The sequence below is a fragment of the Stegodyphus dumicola genome, chromosome 8 (genome assembly GCF_044657685.1).
Source record: "Stegodyphus dumicola isolate Sdum_Otavi_A_Nest chromosome 8, ASM4465768v1".
NCBI lineage: Eukaryota > Metazoa > Arthropoda > Arachnida > Araneae > Eresidae > Stegodyphus > Stegodyphus dumicola.
The window spans coordinates 4,934,634-4,962,474 of NC_140775.1; the positions used below are offsets into that span (position 1 = coordinate 4,934,634).

The following is a 27,841-nucleotide window of genomic DNA, read 5'->3' on the forward strand; positions in this document are numbered from 1 at the left end:
GGGTCATCCCCCCCCCCCCGCGGAAAGAGAGGGGGATGCGATCAGCCTTTTATTTACCTGTCAAGTATTTAGTTTTAGTTTATGAAAATATAAAGCTACTTTTATTCAAGTTTTCGTATTTATCCGCATTTTCTACACCTTTTTCTTCTTTAATATATGAAACACATCAAAAAGTAATCTAAATTTGAATAAATATATATTACTATAAGTTTTGTGTACATGTAAATATCTTTAGTTAAATTATATATAAATAGTATTATCTTTTGTAGAATGTAACAAGAAAGGCCTTAGGATGCGAAGTATCGCCGGAAGAATAGGGTTACAGGAGTAAATGCTTTTAACATTGATAAATGGCTGACTCGCCAAATTAGAGAAATAGCGCCAGGCTGACAATGGTTTTGGCGAGACGTCGCCAAAGTTGGCAACCAGTTTGGTGAGATTTTGGTCCTATCCCTATGCGATTGTAACTGTAGCTGTGTATGTCTTCTAGCAATTTCGAGACATGGAAGGTACTGGAAATTTTTCGGAGGACGGAGAAAACTATATCTTTTGGAAAAATATGCTTTCTGTGTGCATTCAATCCTCACGAACCTGTCGTCTAGAAGCAGTGAAAGGAATGCACGAGGTAAAAAAAGTTTGAGAACAACTGTATTAATCGAATTGCTTAGTGAAATTACCTATCAGTACCATTGTAGAGACATTAGGTTGTTTAGAAGCAGGTGAGATGAAAATGAGCAGTGCCTTCGCCGGGACTCGAACCACGGACCTCTCGATACGCGCCGAGCGTGCTGACCACTCCACTACGAAGGCGGAAGAAATACCTTATATACTCCCCCTTTTAAAGAGCGACTGGGGATTAGGGGACCCAATCACCAAATCCCGGGGGTAGAGAATCATCATCCATCACCCTTTTAGTTCGGGCGCCACTATTAGGTTATTTGGAAGCAGGAGAGATGAAAATGAGCAACGCCTTCGCCGGGACTCAAACCATGGGCCTCTTGATACGCGCCGAGCGTGCTGACCACTACATTACGAAGGCATGTTAAGAAGGCGGGAGAAATACCATATACCATTATTATTATAAACTGATCAAGGCAAACGTGGGCTTTTACAAAAAAAAAAAAAAACCCACGTTTTGATCATTCGTTATATAAAATTGCAGATGAATTTTGCAAAGAGAATTAATTAATCTGAAGCTCCCAATAAACTGTACCATAAATTATTATTCATTATTTATTTTACGAGCTGATTTAAAATTAATTTTAATTCATTATTTATTTTACGAGTTCATTTTTTTTTAAATAAAAGCTCATTTTATAAACTTTTACAAAAAAAACATTTAAAAAAAATTGCATTGTGTATTGCACAGTTGAATTTTATATTTTTGAAAATGAAATAATCAGATTTTTAAGTAATGTAGATAGTATTTTGAACAAACTAAAAATAGGATGATAAAATTAAACCTATGATAATAGTGGTTTAATTCGAAATTGAATTGCTAAAATATTTGCATCCCAATTTTAAACAGGAATTATAATTCTTATATAATGTATATATATTTATAATTTTTTCGAAGGGTCCTTTGAAAGACATGTAAACGTTACTGTAATATAAATATGGTTTTGTAGAGAGAAAAATAAAGAAAAGGAAATTACTTTAAAAAAGAAAAAAATTTCCTGCCTCTTCAGTTTTTTTTCTACAAACATTGAATCTAGAGTAAAAGAGATCGGAACTCGTACTTCAAATCGAAATCTCGACCAGATGGATTTCGGGAACCGAATTGACGTCGCAGCTGCGCCTGCGCAGGTGCTGTGAGCTACAGCTGTGCGTATGCAGATGCGAGTCCCATATTGCCGCGAGAACTGCGATCATTTTTCTAGCAGGCGGACCATAACATCCCATGACAACTGCCGAAAACCCAAATGGATGATTTCCCGGAGCATTCATTTATGCTGCTGACCTTTTTGCACAGCGGGCAACGGCATACAAATTAAGTTCTTGAAAATTTAATCGTGGGAGATGGGACGAGACCGGGGACATTTTCCATGCTTAATGTTATTAGCGCATTCTCTTATCGGGAACGTGACAGGAAGTGTTATTTACACGAACGTAACATTTTTCGCATTCGAAATGTCAATAACGAAGTTTGACCGAAATTTTATAGCCTTACTTTCTGTACGGTGTAGTAAGATCGACACCCTACAGAAATTCAAATTCCATGCGGGCTGCATGCACGATCTGTAGACCTACAAAAAAAAATTGGGGGGCTACACATTGTCGTTCAAGTATATATTGACAGTTGAATATTAAATTTTCATATCTACATCTCTTTCAAATAATTCTAACATGTTTAATTAATGATTAAAAAATTATTTTAATTTAAATTGAAACAAATTATGAAAAATATTAAGTTTTCAGAGAAACTTGAAACGTAAGTTGACAATAAACAATGACAGCGTCATTTCATTCTTTTATTTTTAAAATTTTTCTTCGACGCATAAATAAAAATACATACTGTTACGAATTTTGTACATATATAAATAATCTGAGTGAAATTATGTATGAAATTTTTGTATTCTCTTCTGTAGAATGTAACATGAAAATCTAAAGAGACGATGCTCTGAGGGAAAAATAAGAATACAAGGGCAAGTCTACTTAACATTAAGTAAGTGACCGTCTCGCTAAATTGGCGAGAAATCGCCTAAAGTCGCCAACTGGCGGACCATTTGCCCACATTTTGATGCGATCCTTGTATCGCCGTAGTAGGTATTGTAGCCGAATAACTCTAATTGATTTCATATGCAACTGTAACCGTATCCGGCCCTCATGTGCCTTCTAGTAATTTTGAGAAGTACTAGACATTTCTCGGCGGCCAGGTGAAAGCTGTATAAGAGCTATTATCGGTTCTGTGTGCATTCAGTCTATTACGAATCTTTCACGCAATGGTATGTTTGTATGTAAATAATGATAAACTTCTTTATTTCTTAACTTGATGCCGTTTCGATGCTGATAAAGTTAAAAGCCTTGGAGAGAAATATCTTCCATACGGATTGTTAGATGCTCGTCTGTGAATCAGATTCTTTTCTTATTCATTTTTAACTATGAAAATAAGCTATTCACATATTAATGCGCTGCCAAACAAAGCGATTTTTAATAGGATGCAGAAATTCCATCATTCATTCTCATGTTTAGAATTGCAATTTTTGCCTTTGAACGTATAATATTTAGGATTTTCTTTTCGTAGCTTTAATTGTTCAATCATTTTCGAAAATGAAAAATCTAAGTGCATTAAAAATTTAAACCTGATTCTTAAAGCTCGCCAAGAAAAAAGTCACCGACAATTTTCAGCTTTCAGGACACATAGATGCAAAATATATCTCAAAAATAACACCGCTGCGACATCGTTCTAGAACTTAAATATCCATAACTGTTGCCACGCGCAAGTTTCTAAACTATTCTAACAAAAGTTAAGTGAGGTTTGCTCAAGAATCAGGAGATATATAATACAATAATTAAAAATAATAACGTGTTCTTAACACTGATCATATTTGATTAATATTTAATCTTGCATAAACAATTAAAAAATTATTTATGGGGGCTGTAATCCCAACTTCGTGAAAAATTTCTTTTACTTTACTTCCAAAAAAATCAAACCTGTTTATGTCAAAACAAAAAATACTAGAAACATGAAGCAAGAACTATTTTCAATCCTAAAGTAACAAATTGCTGGATGGAAAGAGCAAAGCCGCAATGGACAAAAAAAAAAAAAAAAAAAAAAAAAAATTCTAATAGTATATCTGCCGGAAAAGGTTCTGGAAACCACTTCACTGTCATGTGCCAAGTTCCGGTTTTTGAAAAGAACTTGCTTTTGCTAGATGCCAATAAAACGTGATTCTATACATCTTTGTTCTTCAACAATTCGCCGCCCTCCGTGCCTGCCACACGCCCGAGCCGGTAACACGTCACGTGACCCACCCCGAATGTGGTATTGAAGTCATAAAAGTTCACCGGTCGTATTGGGAAGAAGTGATGGAACGGTGTTTGTTCTCTTTTCAACTTACTTTACTTCTTTATAAAGAGTTTCTGCTTTAGCTTACAATCCCCCCCCCAACTTCAATCCCCAGCTGCTAAGAGGTCTTAAAAACACACTGAAAACAAGTGGGAATGCATAATTAAATGTCTATCAACAGATGGCGCCGCCGATGCGTGTCAGGGAATAGATTGCAACTACAGCGAAACATTTCCATTAGCTGCCATTCATCTGATGGATGTTTACACGCTTGGGATGGCAACAGCCTTTTATGAAGATTGCGTATTAAATTAAAAGGGGGGAAAGAAGAAGAGCAAAGAAGGGGAAAAATAAAAGTATATGGTCTAAATTATAGTGCTTTCCTGTTTTATAAGGTCGCTTATCAGTGGCGTAGCTAGAATTTTTGCTGCCCGGGGCGGTTACTCAATTTCTCTCCAGGGACGATGTCTGAATTTAATATGCTGCCCCTCTTCATATGCATGCAATAAAATTATTTTAAAAAAATGTCAAAATGAGACGTAGAGAAATAAATTGAAAATCTACAACTTTAATTGAGACGTTCTAAAATTATGTTATTATTAGCATTATTCTCGCAAAACCAACGATTTCTTGTGATTTCTTTAAATTTTTCATCTATAACAAAAACTACTTTTTTCCACAATTTATTGACCACCAGCGGCCGAGCGGTAACATCGCTGAACACTGGTAGTTCGGTCCGAGGTTCGAATTCTGCGAACGGGCTGGCTGCATGGGCGTTTTCGTGGTTTTCCCCATGTGTAACGTGTATACGAGCCAGTTTCCTTTAAAAAGTCCTCCACGAAGGCATCCCTCCCTTAAGGCAGATAGCCATCGAGTACTTTGCCATAATCTAATAAACCAAACCAAACCACAATTTATTTCTATATGGCAATTTAGAATTTCGCTATTTTTGCGCCTACTACGACTAACTCCTGTGAAATAAATTTTCGGGTTAAGAATACCTGTTAAAAAAATGTGCCCCGGTGCTGATCTAATTTAAATGCCCCAAATATAAATGTATACATGCCTGAAAATACTCCAAATTGCAAAGTTTTGTAAATGCTCCATTTACAATATACTCGCACGCGATTCTCCAAATTCTATAATAAATAAAAATTTCATTGAGATGGACCAGATCCAATTCTTCATCTAATGATTCAGTGGTAGATCTGTTTTAGTTAGTACTTCATCTATAACTCTAGTTTTAAAACGGATTTATTGGAAATATCATAAACACGTAATTAAATCCAGAGTATATAATATTTAGCATTCAAACTACATCAAAAAACGTAAATCAAAAGAATATTTTTTGCCTACTGTTGCCACTTATCGTTTATCTAAATACAATGTGTTTTTACTGTTTGTTTCGTTGCCACTCAATAGTAGTGAAAAGTGTCTAATCAGATCGGAACTGTCGAAATGAATTTTGCCAGTGCCGCTCTAGACGGGCACAGAATTTTTTTTTTTGGGGGGGGGGAAGAGGAAAAAAAAGTTCTCAGAACAAACAAACTCCTAATTAAGCCTCAATGACAACTTTTATCGGCAAGGATAGTTAGCAATTTCTTGCCACCCTGACGAATTTTTAGACTGGACTTTTAGATTTTTTAAAATGCTTATATATATAGAAAGAGAGAGCGCATATATATTTAAAAGCACATATATATGTATTTTCTTTTAAGAGTTATATTGAAAGCATATTTATTTTGTACCCTTAGGAACTGTATTTAAAGTGTATTTATTTTTTACTCTTAAGTATTGTAATTAAAGTTTTATTTATTCTCAGGTATTTTACTAAAAGTATGTTTATTTTTATCCTTAAGTGTTTTATGGAAAGTATATTTATTTTTATTCTGAGATATTTTACTGAAAGTATACTTATTTTTATCCTCAATTATTTACTGAAAGTATGTTTATATTTATCGTCAGTTGTTGCACTGAAAATATACATGTATATTTCCCTCTTACTTTGGGGCACTAAAAATATATTTAATTCTTACCTTTAGGTGTTGGTATTGTGCTGATCACAGTGAGTGGAATTGCGTGGAGACTGACGTCACACGACGCCCCTTCATGTCGTGCTATGCTGGGGTTACAGAATTCGGAACAAGAGCCAAACAGGAGGTTTGTTCCTAGGGTACCGCCCTATGGTAGGCCCCACCACCCCTATGCAGGTGAGTCTTCTGTTCTTCATGTTAGTACAGCTTTGACTTTAAAAGCTGAAACGTCAGATATTTCAGGACCTTTTCATAAACCAGAAGGAACTGCCGTTTTTATTTTGAGATTAAAAGTCTTGTCAAAAGAAAATCAAAAAGCTACTGCCATTTTATGGAACGTTAAGTTCTTTCATTAGTGCTCAGATTTATAAAAGAAACATCATAAAATAATATAACAAAAGAATTGTTCAAAAGCAGTGTACTCTTTTTAATAATCTTTTAATATTACTTAGTAGCAGCATGTTTTATTAGCATTTGCAAACAACAATGTAGAATTAGAGAAAGATATTTGTAAAGTCATATACAGTATGTACTTTCTTTAGAAAGTTTATCTGTCATGTTGTGAAAGTTCATTAGAAAAAACTTAGAATTTGAAAATATAAGAGAATTATTCAAAGGGAAAATTTTAATTTCCATTTTGTAAATCGAAATTTCTATCTAATGCAATAGTTTGTGCAGGACAGTCTGCATGAAAACTAAAACTCAATGTTAACAATAAAATTCTATAGCAAAGAAACACAACAATCGTTTGTACGCTTCCTCTCTTTTTAAATTTTATATAATAATAAGAATAATTTAACTAAATAATTTATTTATGCAACAGTTTTTCTCTGATGAATTACAATTTTGACAAATTTTGAGCAATTTTAGTATAAATAAATATATGTTACTTTTTGCTAAAACTATAAAAATGTATGTTTCGATATGATAATATAAAATTACTAAGCATAATAATAGTGATTTATGATATTGGGCAAGTATTCTTAAAAAGTTTAGAATTTAAGAAAAAATTGCAAATTGAAAATTGCAGAATTCTTAAAGAAGATATGCGATAAGAAACTCCAATAGCCATTTTACACACTAATTTTTTAAAAATTTAACACAACTATTACTTCATATTATTCCTTTACAGTAAAGCATCGTTTCTTCCTGTCATATTTTTACAAATATGCAAAGAGGATTTATTAAAAAATGAAGGATTTGTGATTTATTACCTTTGATACACATGGAAGTAATAATAAATTAATAGTCAAATCATCAGTTTTTAATAATATTTTATTTTTATCGTACATTTTTATATTTATTAAATGTGGAATATAAGAATAAATATAAGAAATGTATTTTATTGTAATACATCATACGATTGTCATCAGTGGAAGTCATCAGTTTTTAATAATATTTTTATTTTTATCGTACATTCTTAAATTTATTAAATGTGGAAGGTAATTATAAGAATAAATATAAGAAATGTATTTTATTGTAATGTAATATCAACTGTATTAAGAAAAATATCATTATTTTTAGTAATTTGGTTTTCCTGTACTCAATAGCACTGCAGAAAAACACCAATAGTTGAATATAATGCTACTAGATGGCAGCACTAAAAGTGTAATTCTTCATAGACGAGAATTGCATTTGATTAATCAATTTCCACTTCATTTGTGTTGTTTCTCATCTTTTCATTATAAAATAAATAAATGATTTTATTTATTTGATTATAAATCAGATTTGTAAGCCTGAACAATTATAAATTCTATGGGACTGATTTAAAACGTGAAACATTGCAGTATGATCAGGGGCACCATCTAGCGGAGTTACTTTGTAATACAAATGACGGATAATATCTGCATTTTTAACGTCATGTCCGAATTTTTTCGCCACAGTCTAAACCTCAAAATGACGAAGGAAGAGCATTAAAATTGTAAAATGTAGCAACATCGTTATTTATTTACACTTCCACAACAACTGCTTATGTATTTTTGAAGTATTTAAAATAAAATGGCATTTATATGAAACAAAAAAGGAAATTTCAAGTTGAATAAATGTATCCTTCTGTTTAAAAGGTTTTATGTGATTTAAGAAAGTTTGGCATAAGTTTCTCCTCTTCAAAGAGCAATTTAATTTTGCATTTAAGTTTTTCAAAAGCAGAGACTTTGAGGAAGAAAGACTTCTTTCCCTTTTAAATCAGACGAATTTCAAAGGAAAAGAAATGCTTACACAAAAGTAATTTAAACCATAGCTTTTTCAGTTAACTAGGAGTGATAACTATTATAACTAACTAATGTAATAAATGTATGTATTATAACTAACTCTTTAGTGATAATCAATGATGTTTTCTTACAAGGAAAATTATTATAATTATTTATTGAAAGTTCTGGGTTTAAGCTCTTCTAAGCAAAATAAATAAATCATAATATCTATCTAGTATAATATCTATCTATATATATCTGTAATAATTTGGTGGTATGATATGAGAACCAGTTATGTAGCAATCGTGGTGGGAAGGTGACAGCAGATAGCTTGAAACAGTTGCATACATGCCTGAATTTGAGAAAAGCATAACTGGTTTGACAGTTAAACACATTTTATTACTGGACGGCGAACTTCATAGCATATATCTTCTTGATTGGTATAACACTAGAGGTGCTATAAGCGCCCCACAATTTTATGTAAGCAAATCTTATTATTACTACAGTTGAAACTGCCAAGCGAGTGATTATATGCTTATGTAGCGAGAGCAGGAGAAAAAAAGAGATGCATATGAAGCAGCTGGAGTAATTAAAGACTGGGCTTCTTTGTCTCAATCTTAATAGCGATTGAGTAAAAACTTATTGCAATGCGGATTGCTGCAGGAAAACTGACGCAAAAATGAAAGGATATTAAACTAATTCATAGAGAAAATGAGTTATTATTGGTTATCTCAAATAAAAACCGCTTTAGGTGAATTGCGAGTTAGGAAAACAGGTAGTTTTAAATCAAAACTAAACTTCATGGCCCTTAATCCCTTACTTGGCGACATATCTCTGACGTTTGACACTTGGTAGTTTCTATACCATTGGTCCCTTCCCCCCCCCCTATGCAGCCGTTTCACCATTCACAAACGTTCACTCCTCCCCCCTTCCTTTCATAAACCCGAAAAATACATATACATTTATTAAGTTTATATTTCTTGGAATGGGTTTTATAAATTATTCACTGAAAAGTATAGAAAATATCGATAAATACTGAGCAAAACTTGAATAAATTTAGTTTTCTTATGCTCATAAACTAAAACTAAATATTTAACAGGTAAATAAGAGACTGATTGCTTCCCTTCTGAAACTATGAAATCCCATAAGGGAATTCCCCTCTCCTTGAGAACCCCTGTTCTTATACTCTATTTCGATCTTACTTGGTCGATTTTACTTCAGCTCTAAAGATCCATTCTGCAGTACAGACACCACTAGATGGTACAAATAACAGCAGTAAAACAAAAAAGTTACGTACACCTTTTTGAATCACTGAAATGAGCTGCAAGTTCTACAAATGAATAAATACGTTAATACTCAATAAGAGGAAAGTTGTAAGGATATACTTATTTTTATTAACCAGTTATTTTATGTTCATTTGCTTTACTGTCTTTCTTCTCTTCCATTTTCCTGCGAGAATGCAAATTTTAGCATATTCAAATGTGATAAAAAGAGATAGTATTTAAAGGAAGGTTTTAGATTGTTTAATCAAAGCGTATTCCGCCTGCTAAAGGCCACATCGCTATTCGATCTGTTAATTTGCGATCTGTCTGCCGCGTTACGTTTTTCTCGTTGTTATTAGGCTTCTCGTGAGGGTATTAGGTTTCAGCCAAATTGCGCGTTATTCATTCTGTGTAGCCTCTGTCTGGCTTAGTGTAAATTTGAATTCATTATTTTTAAGTTACGCCATAAATGCTGACTGGTTTTGAAAGCACAAGGAGTTTCTTGTGTTAACTTACTAAGTTTTAATAAAAGGGTCTTTTCTTACTAAACACAGTGATAAGTCGCTTTAGTCTTAAAATTAGTTTATGCTTCCAAAGAAGGTGAGACTACAAAATGAAACAGAAACATAAGTTGAAAATTGTAGAAGTAACAGTTAAGAATTGATATTAATTATTTTACAAACTGCAACCAGAGCCGGATTTAGACTTGATAAAGCCCTAAGCTATTTGAGATACGGCGCCCTTTTTAGTCTGTTATGTACTCTATTTTAATTTTGGGGGGCTTAAGCTATAACTTGTGTAGCTTATACGTAAACCCTGCACTGTTTGTAACAGATGGTACCGCATGAGGACAAAAATTTTCACTAGCCTGATTCCATGTGTAATCCATGCGTGATTTGCAATGTATATAGACGTGTATAGATGTATACATAGTTTATTGAATATGAAGCTGTATTTTCATGTTTTACTCTCTCAGCAAAGTTTAATTCTTTAACAATGATCTCGGCGAGTTTACCAACAACTGTGTCTTCTCATGCAGCAACCGGCTAATTTCACATTTTAGATCAAGTCATGCGACCACGAACTTTTATTCTATGCAAATTTGTGCAACACAGACTGCGGTGGTTTTTCATGTCACTCTGTTCAGTGACGACGGTTCCTGTTAGACGGTACTTTTCTGAGAAACGAGATTCTGGCAGCAATGGTTTGAACGGGAGGATTCCTAGAAGAAAATGCTCCGCTGGAAGCGAAGTCCCGTCTAGCTACGGAAACCGTGTCCCGGCTACACGGGATATTTTGAAACTTCGCAAATGTACCGTCTGCAGCTCTGCCCCACGTAGAGATCATCCAATCAGACAAAAGTTCTGCTTCTGAAGGATCACGCGATCCCAGTCTGAACGATAGTCGATTACTGTTTGGCGTTCAAGTCTTTGTAGTAAATGAAAAGGGTAATCTAGCTACGTATGTTTCCTGGAAATGTGCGGGTTCTGAGAAAGGTCCCTTTCGAAGTCCACTCCCCCTTAGCGGGAAGTATATGTGATAGAGACTTTAGAGGTGTAATCTTCGAGAGCCAGAACACGTCGAGTAAACGATGCGATGATCTCGGCAAATAGTGCTAGCTGGAGTTTATTCCACGATTTCAGTAAAATCAAGCGTCGATAAATTCAGTGCTTCATTAGAGCTGATAAACTCGTCCTTCGCGTGATAAATCATCGATAACTCAATAATATTGGTATTGGTATTCTGATAACACTAACCGCCATGTTCATCACAATAATCGATATGTTTTCCATGTTTTCTTATACAAACGGGTAAGACTGCGGCAATGCAATTACGATATCCGAATGGGCGCCTACCGTATTAATGTTTTTTGTAAATTATATTTTGAATCATTTTGAATCAGAATATGTACTATTATATTCTTAAGACGTGAATGGGAGATAAATTATTCTTCTTTTTTTCCAGCGATGATGTATCCAGAGTTCCAATACAGGCCTCCACCTCCGTCGTACCAGGCCTCGATGCAGGAGTACAGGCTGCGGTTGCTGCTCCTGGACCGACAGCAGGGGTCAGGATCCGCTTCGAACACCGCCTCGGCGCTCTCCCCTGTGTCCCCACCGCCCACGTACAGGTCGCACACAACGGGCACCCTTCATTCCAGGTAAGAACAACAAGAACTTGGCCTCCGACCTTGTACCGTCGGAGATCTAGGTCAGTTGGTAAAGCTGAGTAGCTTAAGACGACTTTGGAACCAGGAAGTAGTATACGTACTTCTTTTTGATGGGTGCGGAGGAGTTGTCTAGTTTTCTATTATCGTAACAGAATTTTTTTTTTTTTTTTATTATTATTTTTAAATCTGGGATGATTAATGTAACGTTCGATGAAGGTCAGACCTCCCACGCGCGTACGACGCCAAAATTTTTCTTACTATGCCATAAAATGTTAAATACAGCGTTATTCAAAATCACCGATCCCATTTTTAAATTGAAATTTGCATGTACAGTGTATGTGAAATCAAAAGCATAATTCTCCCCATTTAAGTGCTTTATACGACTTCCGTTAGGTGCAAGAACAGTGGGAAGATGATTGTTCGATGTTATGTAAATTGTATTTCTTTCTTTGTACCGAGGAGCGGCGCAGACGCAAATTTGTTAGGTTTTTAAAGCTCGCGGTTAGAGCTTCGAGGTTGATGTGAATTACTGGAGTTTAAACTAAGCAGAGGTTCTTCTGAGTTTGTGTTGGTAAGCCGCTACTGAGTTCGGAGTTGGCAGTGTGGTCTTCGCCGTTCCTCAACTAACTTACTATTTGAAAGTCAATAAAGAAGTTTCGGTCAAAGTTAGGAGTCTGAGGTTTTTTGAGTTCTATACTGAAGTAATATCAAGTTAATTTACAGTCCACTATTTTTAAACAACGGAACGTACATATGTTTATGGTCCGTCAGCTACGGAGTCGCAGTAAATTTGGTGAGTCAGTGTGTTTTTTTATCTTTCTTATTAGATAATGGAATTTACAACGCTTAAGACTAAAAAGCGTGTAGCTAAAGCTAAGTTAAGTAAACTGAAAGAGAAAATTGCAGTGACTTACGATTCTGCTGATGTTGATCAGTTGGAACTTTTTAAATCTAGATTAAATGACTTAATGACCGAACTTTCGGATATTTTTAGTAACATATTTGTAGTGTGTGAAGAAAAAGATATTGATGTATTTATAGAAGAACAACAGGTCAAACAAGATACTGTGGATGAGTTAATTTTAATGCTAACCAGAGTTAAGAATGTTAAAGACATTAGTGTGGAAACTAAATCTTGTGAAATAGCGAGTATACGCTTACCTAAGCCAACTCTTCCTGTATTTAGTGGCAGTACTGAAGAATGGTTATCATTTTTTGATTTATTTAAAACGGCGATAGTGGATAATGACCGTTTATCAGGTGCACAAAAGCTACAATATTTAAAGGGTTCTTTAAAAGGAGATGCAAGCTTTAACTATTTGTGACAGGAATTTCGAAATAGCGTGGCATTTATTGTGTCAAAGATTTTCACATAAGAGAGAATTACTTTCATCGTTATTAAAGAAAATCTTGTATTTATCAAATTTACAATCTGAAATTCCTAGTCAGATATTAGCGTTAGTAGACACTGTAAGAGAGTGTGTATGTTCGTTTGAAAATCTAGGCTTCAAAGTGGAGCAATTCGCGGATACTATTTTAATGTTAATAGTACAGTTTAAATTGGATTCTTCGACGAGAGGATGGTGGGAAAGAACATTAAAGAGTGAGGAAATACCAACACTTAATAATCTGCTAGAGTTCTTGAAATCTCATGCCAGAACCTTGCAAGCAGGTAAAACGCAAGGTGTTAAAAAACAAGTTACAAAAGACAAATTAACTTCATTGGCTTCAGAGATTCGCGCGCAGTGTACGTATTGTAAAGCCGGTCATTCAGTTTTTAAATGTAATAAGTTTTTAAATTTGAATGTTCAGGACCGCGTTAATTTTGTCAAGAGAAATAATGTTTGTTTTAATTGTTTGGTTTCAAACCATAAAGCTTTCGAGTGTAGAAGTAAGTACACATAAATGTAAAAAGTGCTTTAAAAATCATCACACACTACTGCATTTCGAAAGAGTTCAAAATGAACCAAAGGCACGTAAAGGAGTTACGAACAGTTCGAATGAATTATCAGTGACGGCTAAGCCATTTTTCCCTGGGCCAGAACCTCGCGCTCAATCGGCTGGGTCAGGGAAGAATATCGCAAGTTCTAGTCCAGTAATTAAATCTTGTGTTTCAGACTTTAATTTTCAGAGTGAAGTTTTATTATGTACGGCTGTTATTAAAGTGTTAGATTCATCGGGTGAATACCAATTGTGTAGAGCCCTCCTTGACCCTGGCAGTCAAGCAAGCCTGATTTCAGAAGATTGTGTACAAAGGCTAGGGTTGGCAAGAAGAAATGCCAAAGTTTTTATTTCATGTTTAGGGTCTTTGGATACGAAAACTAATGGGATTACGGAAATAAACTTCGTTCCGCATTTTCCGGCGAAAGTGTCATTTAAAACACCAGTATTTATCATCAATAGAATTATTGGAACTTTGCCGCATTTTACATTGGATAAGAAGTACGTTGAGGAATATAATGATTTAATGTTAGCAGATCCAACATTTTACAAAAATGGGCCTGTTGATATACTTTTAGGCGTAGATATTGCCTTACCTCTTTTAAAGGGAGAAATAATTAAATGGGAAGAAGGTAGCTTCTCGTTCTGAACTAGGATGGATTATTTCAGGTAGTGTGAATAATTCAACAGAAATTAATCCTACTATCTATGTTAATAATATACAAGTGGAAACTGATCAGATGCTGTCTGACTTTTGGAAATTGGATGCTGTACCTACGTTTGACATGCTTACTAAATCGGAGAGAGCATGTGAAGATTATTTCAAATCTACATATACGAGACAGGAAAGTGGGGTATATACTGTGAAATTACCGTTTCACTCTCCGCCTTCTCAGCTTGGAGATTAGCTATGCGTAGATTCCAATCTTTAGAAAATTCACTTCTAAAAAGGCCTCAGATATATGAACAGTATAAGGATTTCATGAGGGAATACCTTGAGCTGAGACATATGGAGGGAGTGCCTGAGGGAGAGATTCTTATTGACTCTACGTATTACATGCCTCATCATGCCGTATTAAAGGAATCAAGTACTACGACTAAACTGAGAGTTGTTTTCGATGCTTCAGCTAAAACGATATCGGGTCTTTCATTGAATGATATTTTGATGGTTGGGCCAAGAGTTCAGCAAGAGCTGTTTCCAATTCTTCTACGGTTTAGAACTCACAAAATTGCAGTATGTGCCGATGTAGAGAAGATGTTCAGACAAATTCGTGTCCACCCAGAAGATACAAATTGGCAACGAATGCTTTGGAGGGATAGTCCTAGTGAGCCCTTGAGTACATTTAGATTAGTGACAGTTACATATGGGACTGCCTGTGCGCCATATTTGTCTACTAGAGTAATGAAACAACTTGCATTAGATGAACAAGTGAGATTTCCTTTAGCATCAAAAATTACCCTTCGTGATTTTTATGTTGATGATTTGTTTTCAGGGGCACAAAGTGAAGAGGAAGCGAATGTTCTAGTTCAGCAGTTGAATGAAATGATGAAAAGGGGTGGATTTCGCTTAAGGAAGTGGATTTCAAACAATTCAGCTATTTTAGAGAATATTCCCGAGTGCTTACGAGAATCCAGTACTTCTCTTGAAATAAACAGTGACAAGAAAGTAAAAGTATTGGGAATTAATTGGAACAACTCTAGTGATACGTTTCATTTTTCGGTATGCATAAGTGATAAAGAGTTTACCAAGAGGACTATTTTATCAGAAGTAGCCAAAATTTTTGATCCAATGGGATGGTTAGCGCCAACAATAATATACGCGAAAATATTATTACAAGAGTTATGGAACTTACAGCTGGGTTGGGATGAACTCGTTGATAAGAGAATAAGTAGGAAATGGAAGCGTTTCTATCTAGAATTGCCCTTACTTTCAAGCTTACAATTTCCGAGGTATGTCTTGAGTCCGAAGGCAGTAGTGATTGATATCCATGCTTTCTGCGACGCTTCAGAAAAGGCTTATTGTGCAGTCATCTATCTCCGTACAATCAACCTTGATTCGTCAGTCAAAGTCAGCCTTCTGACATCGAAAACCAGAGTAGCGCCCTTAAAAACCCAGTCTCTTCCGAGACTAGAGTTGTGTGCTGCGTTACTTTTAACCAACCTCTTACATGCAGTATTATCATGCATAGAACTGCCTATTAACAATATTTACGCATGGACCGACTCGCGGGTTACATTGGCATGGGTTTCGTCCGAACCTCGCCGTTGGCTACCTTTTGTGGCAAATCGAGTTGCAAAAATCCAGGAAGCTGTTCCAGGTATTCAATGGAATTATGTTGCTGGGAAAGAAAATCCTGCAGACTGTGGGACCAGAGGTTTTATTCCATCAGAATTCCTACAATGTGAGTTATGGATGAAGGGACCGCAGTGGTTAAACGAATCCCTAATTCATGTACAGCAAAATTCATGTGTAGAATTAGAGGGTGAAGTTATGTTGAAGGAATTGAAAAAGAGTTTCAGTTCAAATGTTTCCAAATTTGAAGAGCCTAGTGTGTTTTCAAGATTTTCATCATGGTTAAAGTTATGTCGAGTGTTAGCGTGGTGTTTAAGATTCAGAAATAATTGTAGTAAGTTACCTACAGAGCGTATAAAGGGTTATTTATCTACTGAAGAATTCTGTGAAGTTACTTCTATGATTGTTAGGATTGTGCAAAGTGCCGAATTTCCAGAAGAATTATTCTGTTTAGACTCTGGTAAACCCTTGAAGACATCAAGTAAATTACTGTCTTTAAGTCCTTTCTTGGATTCCGCGGGAGTAATGCGTGTAGGCGGAAGGCTCAGAAACTCTACAGTTTCAAATAATCAGAAACATCCTATGATTTTACCTAAGAATCACAATGTTACGCGTTTAATTATTAAGCATTATCATGACACGTATCTTCACGCAGGTACGCAGCTACTCACTTCTGTCATACGACATAGATTTTAGATTGTGAATGCTAGAGATATTATAAGAGTGTATAAACCAATGTGTTATCTGCCGTAGAGTTAGAGCGCAAACTGCAACTCAGCTAATGGCAGATATACCCGCTTCAAGAGTTACTCAAAGTAGAGCTTTTTCTCGTGTAGGGATTGATTTAGCAGGACCATTTAACGTTAAATATCGTCCTGGTAGAGGAGTCAAAATCTTTAAGTGTTACGTATGTCTATTTATTTGTTTTACTACAAGAGCAATACACTTAGAAATAGTTGGAGATCTTTCAACAAAATCATTCCTCGCGACACTTTAGCGGTTTATAGCTCGTAGAGGCAAACCGTGTGAAATTCACAGTGATTGTGCAACGAATTTTATAGGAGCTAATAAAGAATTAAGGAAAGCCTTTTCTATTGTTCAACGTGATGAACAGCTACAGGGTTATATTTCTTCAGAAAATATTAAATGGTTGTTTAATCCTCCCTTTGCCCCTCATTTTGGAGGGCTTTGGGAAGCGGGTATCAAGTCTATGAAACATCACTTAAAAAGATGTTTAGGAACACTTATTTTAACATACGAGGAATTTTTGACATTAATAACCCAAATTGAATCCTGTCTTAATTCTAGGCCTTTAGTACCAGCTTCAAGTGATTGTAGCGACTTGGAGGCGATAACACCAGGACACTTTTTAACCGGAGCGGCTTTAAGCGCTATTCCAGAATCTAACCAAATTCAAGAAGCCATGAGCTGCAGTGACCGTTGGAGGAACGTGCAAAGGTTATTTCAACATTTCTGGAATCGTTGGAGCAGTGAGTATTTATCTAGATTGCAGCAGAGACCCAAGTGGTGCACGTTACAACAAGATCTGAAGATTGGTGATATGGTTCTTATTAAGAACGAAAATCTACCTCCGCTACGTTGGAAATTAGGTAGAATTATTGTATCCTGGTGTATCCTGGTCTGGATGAGAAAGTTCGAGTGGTGAGTTTACGCACGTCTAATGGTGAAATAAAACGACCTATAGTAAAGCTATGCGCTTTGCCATTTAATTCCTGATTTAGAGACTTTAATTTTTATTTTTCAGGTTTATGCAGTTCAACAGTTTAAATTTATTGTTTGAACCCCCTTGGGACTTCAAGGCTGGGGGTATGTTCGATGTTATGTAAATTGTATTTCTTTCTTTGTACCGAGGAGCGGCGCAGACGCAAATTTGTTAGGTTTTTAAAGCTCGCGGTTAGAGCTTCGAGGTTGCTGTGAATTACTGGAGTTTCAACTAGGCGGAGGTTCTTCTGAGTTTGTGTTGGTAAGCCGCTACTGAGTTCGGAGTTGGCAGTGTGGTCTTCGCCGTTCCTCAACTAACTTACTATTTGAAAGTCAATAAAGAAGTTTCGGTCAACGTTAGGAGTCTGAGGTTTTTTGAGTTCTATACTGAAGTAATATCAAGTTAATTTACAGTCCACTATTTTTAAACAACGGAACGTACAATGATAATCAAGTTCTTGCCTTACATACGTGGCAGTTTTTCTTTTTTAATTATCATTTTAACAGTGATGAGATTTTGAAAATCACGCAGAGCAGAGATTCCCGATTTAATGGCACTCGCACGCATGACGCTAGCGCACAAGAAACATTCATTGGTGTATAAGTAATAGTAGTATTTATAATTCAGTAACAGCATCACACTCTTGATTATCTTTTGATGACCTGAAACAGTGACTTGGCATATAAATATGCTTCGCAAAATTTTAAGCTACTGGAGTGCACAAATATAGATTTTAACAGAATGTTTATGTTGTGTATGTGTTAACGTGTAAAGAATGATAAATACCTTAAGGAGTAGATACCTTTAAACTATCAAAATATCCCCAAAATGCAATACATTTTAACGCCCAATAACTTTGTAACTGCTTTATGAGCACGAAACTTTGTATACTTATTTTATATACTTATTATATTTGTGTTCTTGTTTTACTTTATCAATAATGTACTTGCTACGTTTATTTTATCTCTGAAATATTAAAATACTCTTTTTTGGCTTCCACTTAATATTCGAATACGTACTGCGCGCGCGCAGCATCATGTAGCTGATTTTTTTTCAAAGTAGAAAATTAATAGAGAATTAAAAAGACCTGTGTTAAAAATAGGAGAATTACATTTTCTTAAAAAATATTTTTCTGTTTATTTATTATTTGTTCTATTTTCATAGCTTCGAAATCCGTTATTTTTTAACGCAGTTAATGATAATTTCTAAAATTTTTAGGCGAGAAACATAGCAGTCGTTCCTTTTAAACTCACTTATGGTTTTTACAGTTGGTAAACTTTAAAAAAAAATTTCTAAGCAATATTTCGCAGAAACCGTGCATGCAGGCAAGAAATTTATTCTCTCTACCGAGAAATCTACCGTTACAGCAGGAATAGACACTGCTTAAGAAAAACCACGTAAGTAAATCATAAGGCTGATTGATTGTTTCCAGACTGGCCGTTGTTGTCCGTAACTGGTTATACCTGATTTTATATTTCCGCAGGGAATTTATATGCACAGATATCGCTACTTTCTCGTTCGCTTTTACTTCTTTTGGGTATAAATACAAGCATGGTTTTCTCTTCTCCACAGTTTTCTTTGCTTCTGATGAAGAGGAACCTTTACCTCGAAGTCGAAAACCTTGACTAAAATGTACCCCAAACACAAGGTTATTGCTTTGTCATGTTGTTCTTCTGTCTTAAACAGTTGGACGGACAATCACTGTACCGTATGGTTAATCATTAGGAAAGAAACAGTTACTAGGTTGGACGGACAATCACTGTACCGTATGGTTAATCATTAGGAAAGAAACAGTTACTAGGTTGGACGGACAATCACTGTACCGTATGGTTAATCATTAGGAAAGAAACAGTTACTAGGTTGGACGGACAATCACTGTACCGTATGGTTAATCATTAGGAAAGAAACAGTTACTAGGTTGGACGGACAATCACTGTACCGTATGGTTAATCATTAGGAAAGAAACAGTTACTAGGTTGGACGGACAATCACTGTACCGTATGGTTAATCATTAGGAAAGAAACAGTTACTAGGTTGGACGGACAATCACTGTACCGTATGGTTAATCATTAGGAAAGAAACAGTTACTAGGTTGGACGGACAATCACTGTACCGTATGGTTAATCATTAGGAAAGAAACAGTTACTAGGTTGGACGGACAATCACTGTACCGTATGGTTAATCATTAGGAAAGAAACAGTTACTAGGTTGGACGGACAATCACTGTACCGTATGGTTAATCATTAGGAAAGCATTTTCTTTCCTACTGATTAGCCATGTGGTACAATGAATATTCAGAACATCTCTGCTGTCATATATCGTTAAGTGAACTGCTGTACTTTACTTAGTACCTTCGTACTGATAGCGACTGAGCCATCAAATAGGGTCATTTATAGCATTATAACAACTGGTCTTCATTTACTGAGCCATTTTTAAAGCCTTTTTAAAAAGAGTCAAATAATATCTATAAGTAATATCTAACACCATGCTATGCAATCTAATATTATGTTACATAACTTGTTGCTTCGTGTATTAAGTATTTTCTGTTTCTCCACATTTACTCTTATTTGATGTATGTTCTTTTCTTATAGGCCGCCCCTGACTCTAACGGAGAGAGAATATAGTCGACCGCCGAGTTACAGGTCTCGAGCCAGTTCTGCGGGAGTCTTGAGGCCGAGTACCGAAACCCTCTGCTCCTTGAGCACTCAACAGCAGCAGCAACAGCAGCCACCCCTGGCTTCTAGTCATAGTCGGAACCCTTCTCTAAGTCTCAGCTTCCTGTCTCACGAATCTCTCTTTCTGGACTCAGGCCATTCTAGGCCCACGGTCCAGGACCCAGTCCACTTCACCAGTCCGAGTGGGGAGTCCCAGAACTCGGTGGTGGCCGGCCTCAGCGATGACAGCCCTCCTTCACGTGACGGAGGCTCTTCAACATGGGGACGGGGCAGCTCCTGGAAGCCCCACCTTCATGACGTCAATGCGGTGACCATCGTCCAGACGACGGACTCTTCCCAAGTGCTCAACAGGGACACTGTGATACTCACCGTCCCTGGCCGGGAGGTCCCAGAAAACCCCTCTACCTCAGTGGGGGAAGTGAGGATCTTGGCTCACGTCTGAGGATGAACACTCGCTCCCGTTTGCTGGGAGAGGACATAAGATTTCGTCTCAAGGGCACATGTGCCTCAAATTGTTTATGGATTCTAGCAATACCATCGAAGAGCTATAGCGGCAGGGGAGGTTCCTCGGACCTGTGTCGTAACAGCTGTAGACGGAATTCATTTTTTAAAAATAAATTCACGCCAAAGAACATACGTCGGAATGAAGTGCTAAAGTGTGTAAAAAGTTTTAAAACAGGCTTTGATAATTGCTATACAAATAAATGATGAAACTAACTGCTGGATAATGAACCCGTTTTCTTCATCGATGACTCTGGAAAATATTTTACCTGGAACCTAAATATCTGTTTGTTGCGGTTAATGGTTTTAATAACTAAAAAATGATTATTTAAATCTCCACACTCAGTTAATTCAGTTCAAACAATGCAGTTGATAATTCATGGATTACTTTTTAAACCCCTTTCTTGTTCGGCATTTTTTGGGTTCCTCCTTATTTTTTCCTTGTGTGGTGTTCTCCTCTATCCCGAGTTTTTATTTTAATACTTAACCAATATTCAACCACTTCACCGATTCCTCGAGACAGATTCGTTGATTTGAAAACTATCGTGAGGCGTCAGCAACGAGACACACTCGTTTAAGTTAAATATGGACTGCATCGTTACTCTCGAGAGAGACATGTCGCTGCGTGCTTTCCAACCCCCAGAATGCCACGAAAATGAAAAGAGGAGATTTGTGACATAATTGGTCACCTTCTTTCCAGCGCGGGATTGTATCAAGATCATGCAAAGCAAAGTTCACTTAAAAAGTTCGGAAATGGGAAGTTCCTACCACCCTTTTTCAGCTGGCATTGCAGTTGGAACTAATGCTCGTTCGAAAGCATGTCTGTAGGGAATCGACTTTCTTGATTTTAAGATGAGAGATTAGGAAACACAAAATAATTTTTCTGGTAGGTATTGTGATGCTATTCAACATCTTTGAGTCTGACAGGTAGTTCAAGTTCATTTGGCGTGAAATTTCAAATAGGTTTCGGCAGCTGGTGAAGGGGGGAAGTAATATTTTTATCTTGAACCAAAGTCAATTGTAACGGCAAAAGTTTATCTTTATTTTAAAAAAAAGTAGCAAATATTTGAGTTTTGTAGGACGGTAAAGTGGTTAATGAATTAGTTCTATAATGAGAAGGTAAAATTATATATTTTCTGTCTGAAAATTTGTCTCGAAATTTTTTACTCACTCTAATTAATTATTCATTGGTTTACAAACGGAAAATAAAAAGAATCATTTTTATAATTTTCATAACTTTTATTGCTTCAATAGCACTTTTTTCCCTGAAATTGTGGTTGTCAGCACAAATTCAGCCAGCACAACACGCCAATTATTTTTAATAATTCTGTTTATTAAACAGGATATCGGTGGAGGCTCTTTTTATGATTTTACTTCTCTCTGTATTTTATAGTTTTTAAGAAATAGAGACTAAAAAATAATAAACGTGAAGATTTTAATTTTTTAAAAGTAATAATCACAAAGAAATTTTTATAACATGAAATGGTTAATCTCACTAAAACAAGTACTGTATTTCCCCCCGTATCATTGCCTTGCCTTGACTGGAAAATATTATTGACACTGCATTCAAATATTTCTAAATCTTCCAAAACTTCTTTCTAAGAACACATGGTTAAATATATGCATCGCATTAAAAATGGAGTATATTCAATAAAACCTATAAATTCTATGTATTATTTAATTTTTCTTTTTTTTCCTCCGAATTTCATATTTTATTTGAAGTTTCATAGACAGATATTAAGCTGTAAAGAAAGTAAGTGTGTACTTGAAAGCACAATATAAATAACTGTTTTCTTTCCGAATAACTTGAGTGAAAGAAAAATAGAATATCGAAACATGTAAAAAACTTAATTGTTCTCTCTAAAAAAGAAAGTTTAAATTTTCGGTGAAATCGGTTTAAAAATCGCAGTTTCTTTCTTTCTTTCTTTTTTTTTAAACGAAAACTTCTTTAATTTTTTCTGTTGAAATTTCATTCTTCATCTTTTATTTGTAAAATGTACAACGAGGCAAGAAAATAGTTTTAAAAAAATAGTTCGGTTAGCTTTCGAAATTATACATCGCAAAAGAGAAGTTTTGAATATTCATTTGTATAATTAAAAAAAATCTTAAAAAATTTAATATGATTCAGATGTACTTTTTGTACTGATCAGATTTTTCTTAATTCCGAGTTTTTTATTTTATTTTTTTTTTTATTTAGCTGATAGATAGGTTTTATCTTCTCATTATTGCCAATCCGCAGGGAACAAATACTTCTCCTGTTTTTCATTTATAATTCTAAGGAAAGTTAGAAAAGAGAATTTCGTCATTCTTCAGTTAGAAAATGAAAGTGCATTTTTTTTTTTTTTTCTTTTCCAATATTCGCACAAGTATGGGCAACTGTTTTCTGTTATTTTCGTTACCATGTAGTCAAAGTATGATCGAAAACATTATGTAAAATTGAAGTAGTAAATTATTTAAAAAAATTAACCAGAGTTGACTACATTTTTATTACCATCTGCCGTAAGGAAATTTTTTTACATATTTTTGCAAACTAAATGCCAAAGGAAACTTTCTGTTTTAAGATTCTTGTTAATTTATGAATGCTAAAATTTTATTGGAAAATAATAACTTTTTTAAACTACAGTTACTAACTTGAAAACTGTATTTTTGATTTACGAGATAAATTTTGTTTTCTGTAATTGAAATTTTATATTGTAAATATTACTTGCATGATGTCTGTTTGTGTGCAATGACAAAATCGTAAGATACTTTAAATTTCATATTTTACTTTCAATTAAATTCTGTATTTTATATTTCGTTTTCTGTAGAAAATGTCTGACTTTTTATTTGATGTTTATGTAAAATTATAGATTTCTGTTCTATGCTTCGAAAATTTATTAGTATTTTTATATCAAAATCTAAGATGAAATTAAAATTGGACAAATATATTACAGTCATTGTAATATTTCTCTGCAATATACTATTAAATATATTTATTTATTATATAGAGAAACTATTCTATGATACTTTTATAAACAGGCTTAGAGGAAGACTAGTGTATAAATAAGTTTATACGCCAAATTCAGTTGTGATTGAATTTATTTAAATGTTTATGTCTGTGTCTAGCTTATTTGGCTTGTGTTGTTTGTAAACATATCAAATGACTGTTGTTAATTCGCAAATTTTATTGACCTTGCAATTAAAAAATGTCTAATTTTTTATGTTTTATAAATTTGCCTTGAACGTATTACAATCGGATTTATTATACTCAGCTTTAAATTTATTTATGAAATACAGGTATCCCTCCTATAACACGGTAGATAGTTCCAAGGAAATATCATGTTGTGTGAAACCGTGTTATATGAGACAAGCAGTCAATACAAAAAAGAGGGAAAATATTTTTTTAATGGTTCTCACCATTGCCTCATTTAAAATGAGCTCTTTTACAATTTGAGATGTCTCTTGTTTTTGCAAATGATTCGAAACTTGTATTTTTATCTCCAAAGAAATATATATATATATATTTTCAAAGAGAGAAACCGTGTTGTAAGAGGGATACCTTTGTGTAAAATCAAAACATTAATTATCTTTCATTTAGTTCAAAAATATATATGAGTATGGCTTTATTTTTAAAATGTTTTATTTATATTTTTTTATGTAGAGTACTAAATAAAGAATTATTCCTATTAAAGTCATGCTGAGAAAACATGCTGGACTATGCAAAATAATAGTACATTTCTTCGTTTCAAAAAACGAGATAGCTAAAAAATGTAGCACATCTGAATTTTTGTAAGCTGTAAAAAGTGTAAATTAAATTCTCTGACATCTGAAACTCTTGACAAGTATATAAACTTTATTTTTAATGACATAAAAAGTAACACAATTTTCCTATTTGTATTATAGTCGCCATTTGTATAATATTCATTCTTTTGTTATTGTAAATATTATAATTTAGATATGAATCTGCCGGAATGTTTGGAATTTTAGACAAGAAATGTTGTTGTGGGAAATTTGCGTTGCACAATATAGAAATAACGCCTTTTTAACGCATAAATCACGGATTTTCATTCATGCAGTATAATTCCGAAAGTTATGTTAAAATTATACTTCGAATGTTGAATATCTTGTGTTGCATATGACGCTGCTCAAGAAAGATATCACTAAAATCGCTCGCTTCAGAGACAGCTGTTTTTGACCCCATCTGTTTCGTGATTAAGCTACGTCTCGAAAGTTCGTGAGTTTTTATATTCGATACAGCAGCATCAACCAAAGAACAGAGACTTTTGCTGGCGTCTTTTATTGGGAAACATTGCCGTTAATATGTACATCTAGCTATAAACATGTAAGGATGCTCATCTGTCCGCCTTGTTGGATGAATCGAAGTGTTTTGGCGAGGTACCAGAGAGTACTGTGATTAGACTATAGATAAAAAATTATGACAGCATATAATAGTTACAGAAGAGGTTTGAAACATAGAATTAGCTGCATTTACTAAAGATTATGAATAGTTGATATATTTTGGAACTGAACAATAAATATAATGTTCTAAATTCGGAAAACTAAACGGAATTATACTGTAATGAATTTTTTCCCCAATTTTTCCATATTTCATTAAAATTTGACGTAATTATCTGCACTCAATGAACTGCTTTCCGAATATACTATAACAGTGGTGGCGAACCTTTATGGCGCCGCGTGCTCAAAACCTTTTTTTCGGGAGGGGGGGGAGGAGCAGCGTGCCCCAAAACTCTTTGATTAAATCCCCATTGGAGAGCGGTGTACCATGTTTTGCCAGTCACAGTGAAATTTGAAAGCTGGCCGTTGTTAGATGGTTTGTTTTAGAAAGATAATTGCAAAAACCAACTTTCTGGTAATTATAATTCCTCAATTTCCCTCCAATAAAGACATTTATCTTGTGGTTGGTGTTAATAGAGTCGTAGCTAGGGTTTTCAGCGCCCAGGGACAACTGAAAATTTCGCGCCCCCTACTGCTTGCCAAGGATGGAAAACATTTAATTCTAAAATGTCGTAACATCAGTTTGGCGCCCCTTGGATTCTGCGCCCGGGGACAGTTGCCCCCCTCTAGCTACGCCCCTGGGTGTTAAAGCCTAGGCTTAGGCCCTATGCCAGTGGCATTATGCGATAAGTAAGTAAAAGTTCAAGAACAGACTAAAACACTTATTTAAATTACATAGTATCATTTTATTGTTATTATTGACTAAGGAAGTAATATTTTATATCTGCGTGCCAACTGTCGCACGCGTGCCGAGTGTGGTACGCGTGCCATATCGCCATCACTGTTCTATAATAACATTATTAATTAAGCTAAGATAATAACGTATTTTTTATAATAAATGCATATATGTACATGCATATATATATACACACACACATATGTATGTAAGAAGTAATAGCTTTTCAAAAATGTACTCTTGTTACAAATATAATAATGATTTTTATTTTGTAACCGAAAAATATTTCATTTAGCACGAGAAATTATTGTGTTCTTGTTCGTTTAAATTATTAGATTTAATGCTTACCGACAACCATTGTAATAAAATAAGGTTTCGAAAATTTTCAATAAAACAATTCTTTGATTTTCGAACTCTTACTCCATGATTCATAAATATTTCTTCACTTCCATAATCTAAATCACTTTTGATGCTTTGTTTTAATATTTATTTATTAAATTACAGATTTTTTTTGTTATTAATATTAAAAATTTTCGTATTTTTTCTTAAGAATAGAATAATAAATAATCAAGTAATTATAGGTTTAAAAATATTGGAATTTATCATATGGAAGTAAATTTTATCAGTACATGAACTAATTTACGTGTGTGTGTATATTTATATATACATGAATTTGTATAGATGTTATGAAAGCTATGCTATTTCTGTTCAAGTCAAACTTACATAACGTGTTCCACTGATATTTTCGGAGAGTTCTTAATTTACTTTTCAATCATAAATTGGAAATATTGGTGTCGATGTTGAAACAAAGATTTAAACTGGTATTTTTCTTTCTTGCAAAAGTCATTGATTTCAAAACAATTATGCACATTCTATGCAATTACTAACACATTTTCCAATTTATGAAATTTTTAGCAATTGTATAGTGGACATAACAAGCGTTTTCAAATTTATAAATTGCACAAAACTATAATAAGGGAAGATTGCTTATTTAATTACTCCATGCTTTATAAAGTTAAACCAATGATAAAGGAGAAAAATTTCCCTAATCAATAGTATGTTTTTTTATTTTGGTACGATGTAAAGTAATATTCTAGTTTAGTATAGTATATGGGGGTTTAGATTTTTATTCTAAATTTTCATTTGTTATTATTAATTTATTGAAAAATTTTTTCGATGTATTAATTGATCCAAAAATGAATCACAAATTATGTTCAAAAAATTGATGAAATTTCTATGGTTGAATTATGCGAGCAGTTTTTAAAAAATATGCAATAATTCATTCATTCTTTTGCACTGTAATAAAATTTGTTTTATTATCTCTCTCTAATCAATTTTATTTAATAATTTTGTTTAAATATTTTAAGTATAAGATGTGTTTGTCATAATCTTGTTTACGTTTGAGGCAAAAAGACTTCATAAAATAACAAGTTCCATAATGTTTGGACGAGAATCATCTGCTTGTGATTTAGCAGGATTACTTACAACTTACATTGATGAATTGAGCTTCTTGAGTATATTTTACTGTATAATACACGCTTATTGTGCTCGATCACGTGTATGTACATGACTTTCTGTAAAAAACCAGAATAAAACATTTTATTGTTTACATCCTAAGTGCATATTTATTTTTTTTTTTACTCGCACATACTTTACATAAACTTGCACATGCCCGCCCACCAAAAAAAATCTGCGTTTTTTAAGAACTTTACTATTGACCAATATTAAAAGCAGTGAAACATTTATTACAAAACTATATGGCAGTTACGTAATATTGTGACGTAACAACACACTCATAACACCTGCGCTTTCTTTTGATGTAAGCCGACTCATTCCCGGTAAGCCACTTTTTATTGATCAAGGATATAAACTAAC

General features: G+C 34.3%; 1 protein-coding gene across 1 annotated transcript in view; it reads left to right on the forward strand.

The window, feature by feature from the left end:
• Positions 1 to 27,583, forward strand: part of LOC118202662 (uncharacterized) — a 254,323-nt gene extending 226,740 nt beyond the window's left edge. The window contains exons 2-4 of the mRNA XM_085821526.1: positions 6,052 to 6,219; positions 11,459 to 11,654; positions 20,212 to 27,583. Of these exons, the coding sequence (XP_085677652.1) occupies positions 6,052 to 6,219; positions 11,459 to 11,654; positions 20,212 to 20,737 (890 nt within the window). The 3' untranslated portion in view covers positions 20,738 to 27,583. The remainder of the gene's footprint in view (positions 1 to 6,051; positions 6,220 to 11,458; positions 11,655 to 20,211) is intronic.
• The last annotated feature ends 258 nt before the right edge of the window (positions 27,584 to 27,841 follow it).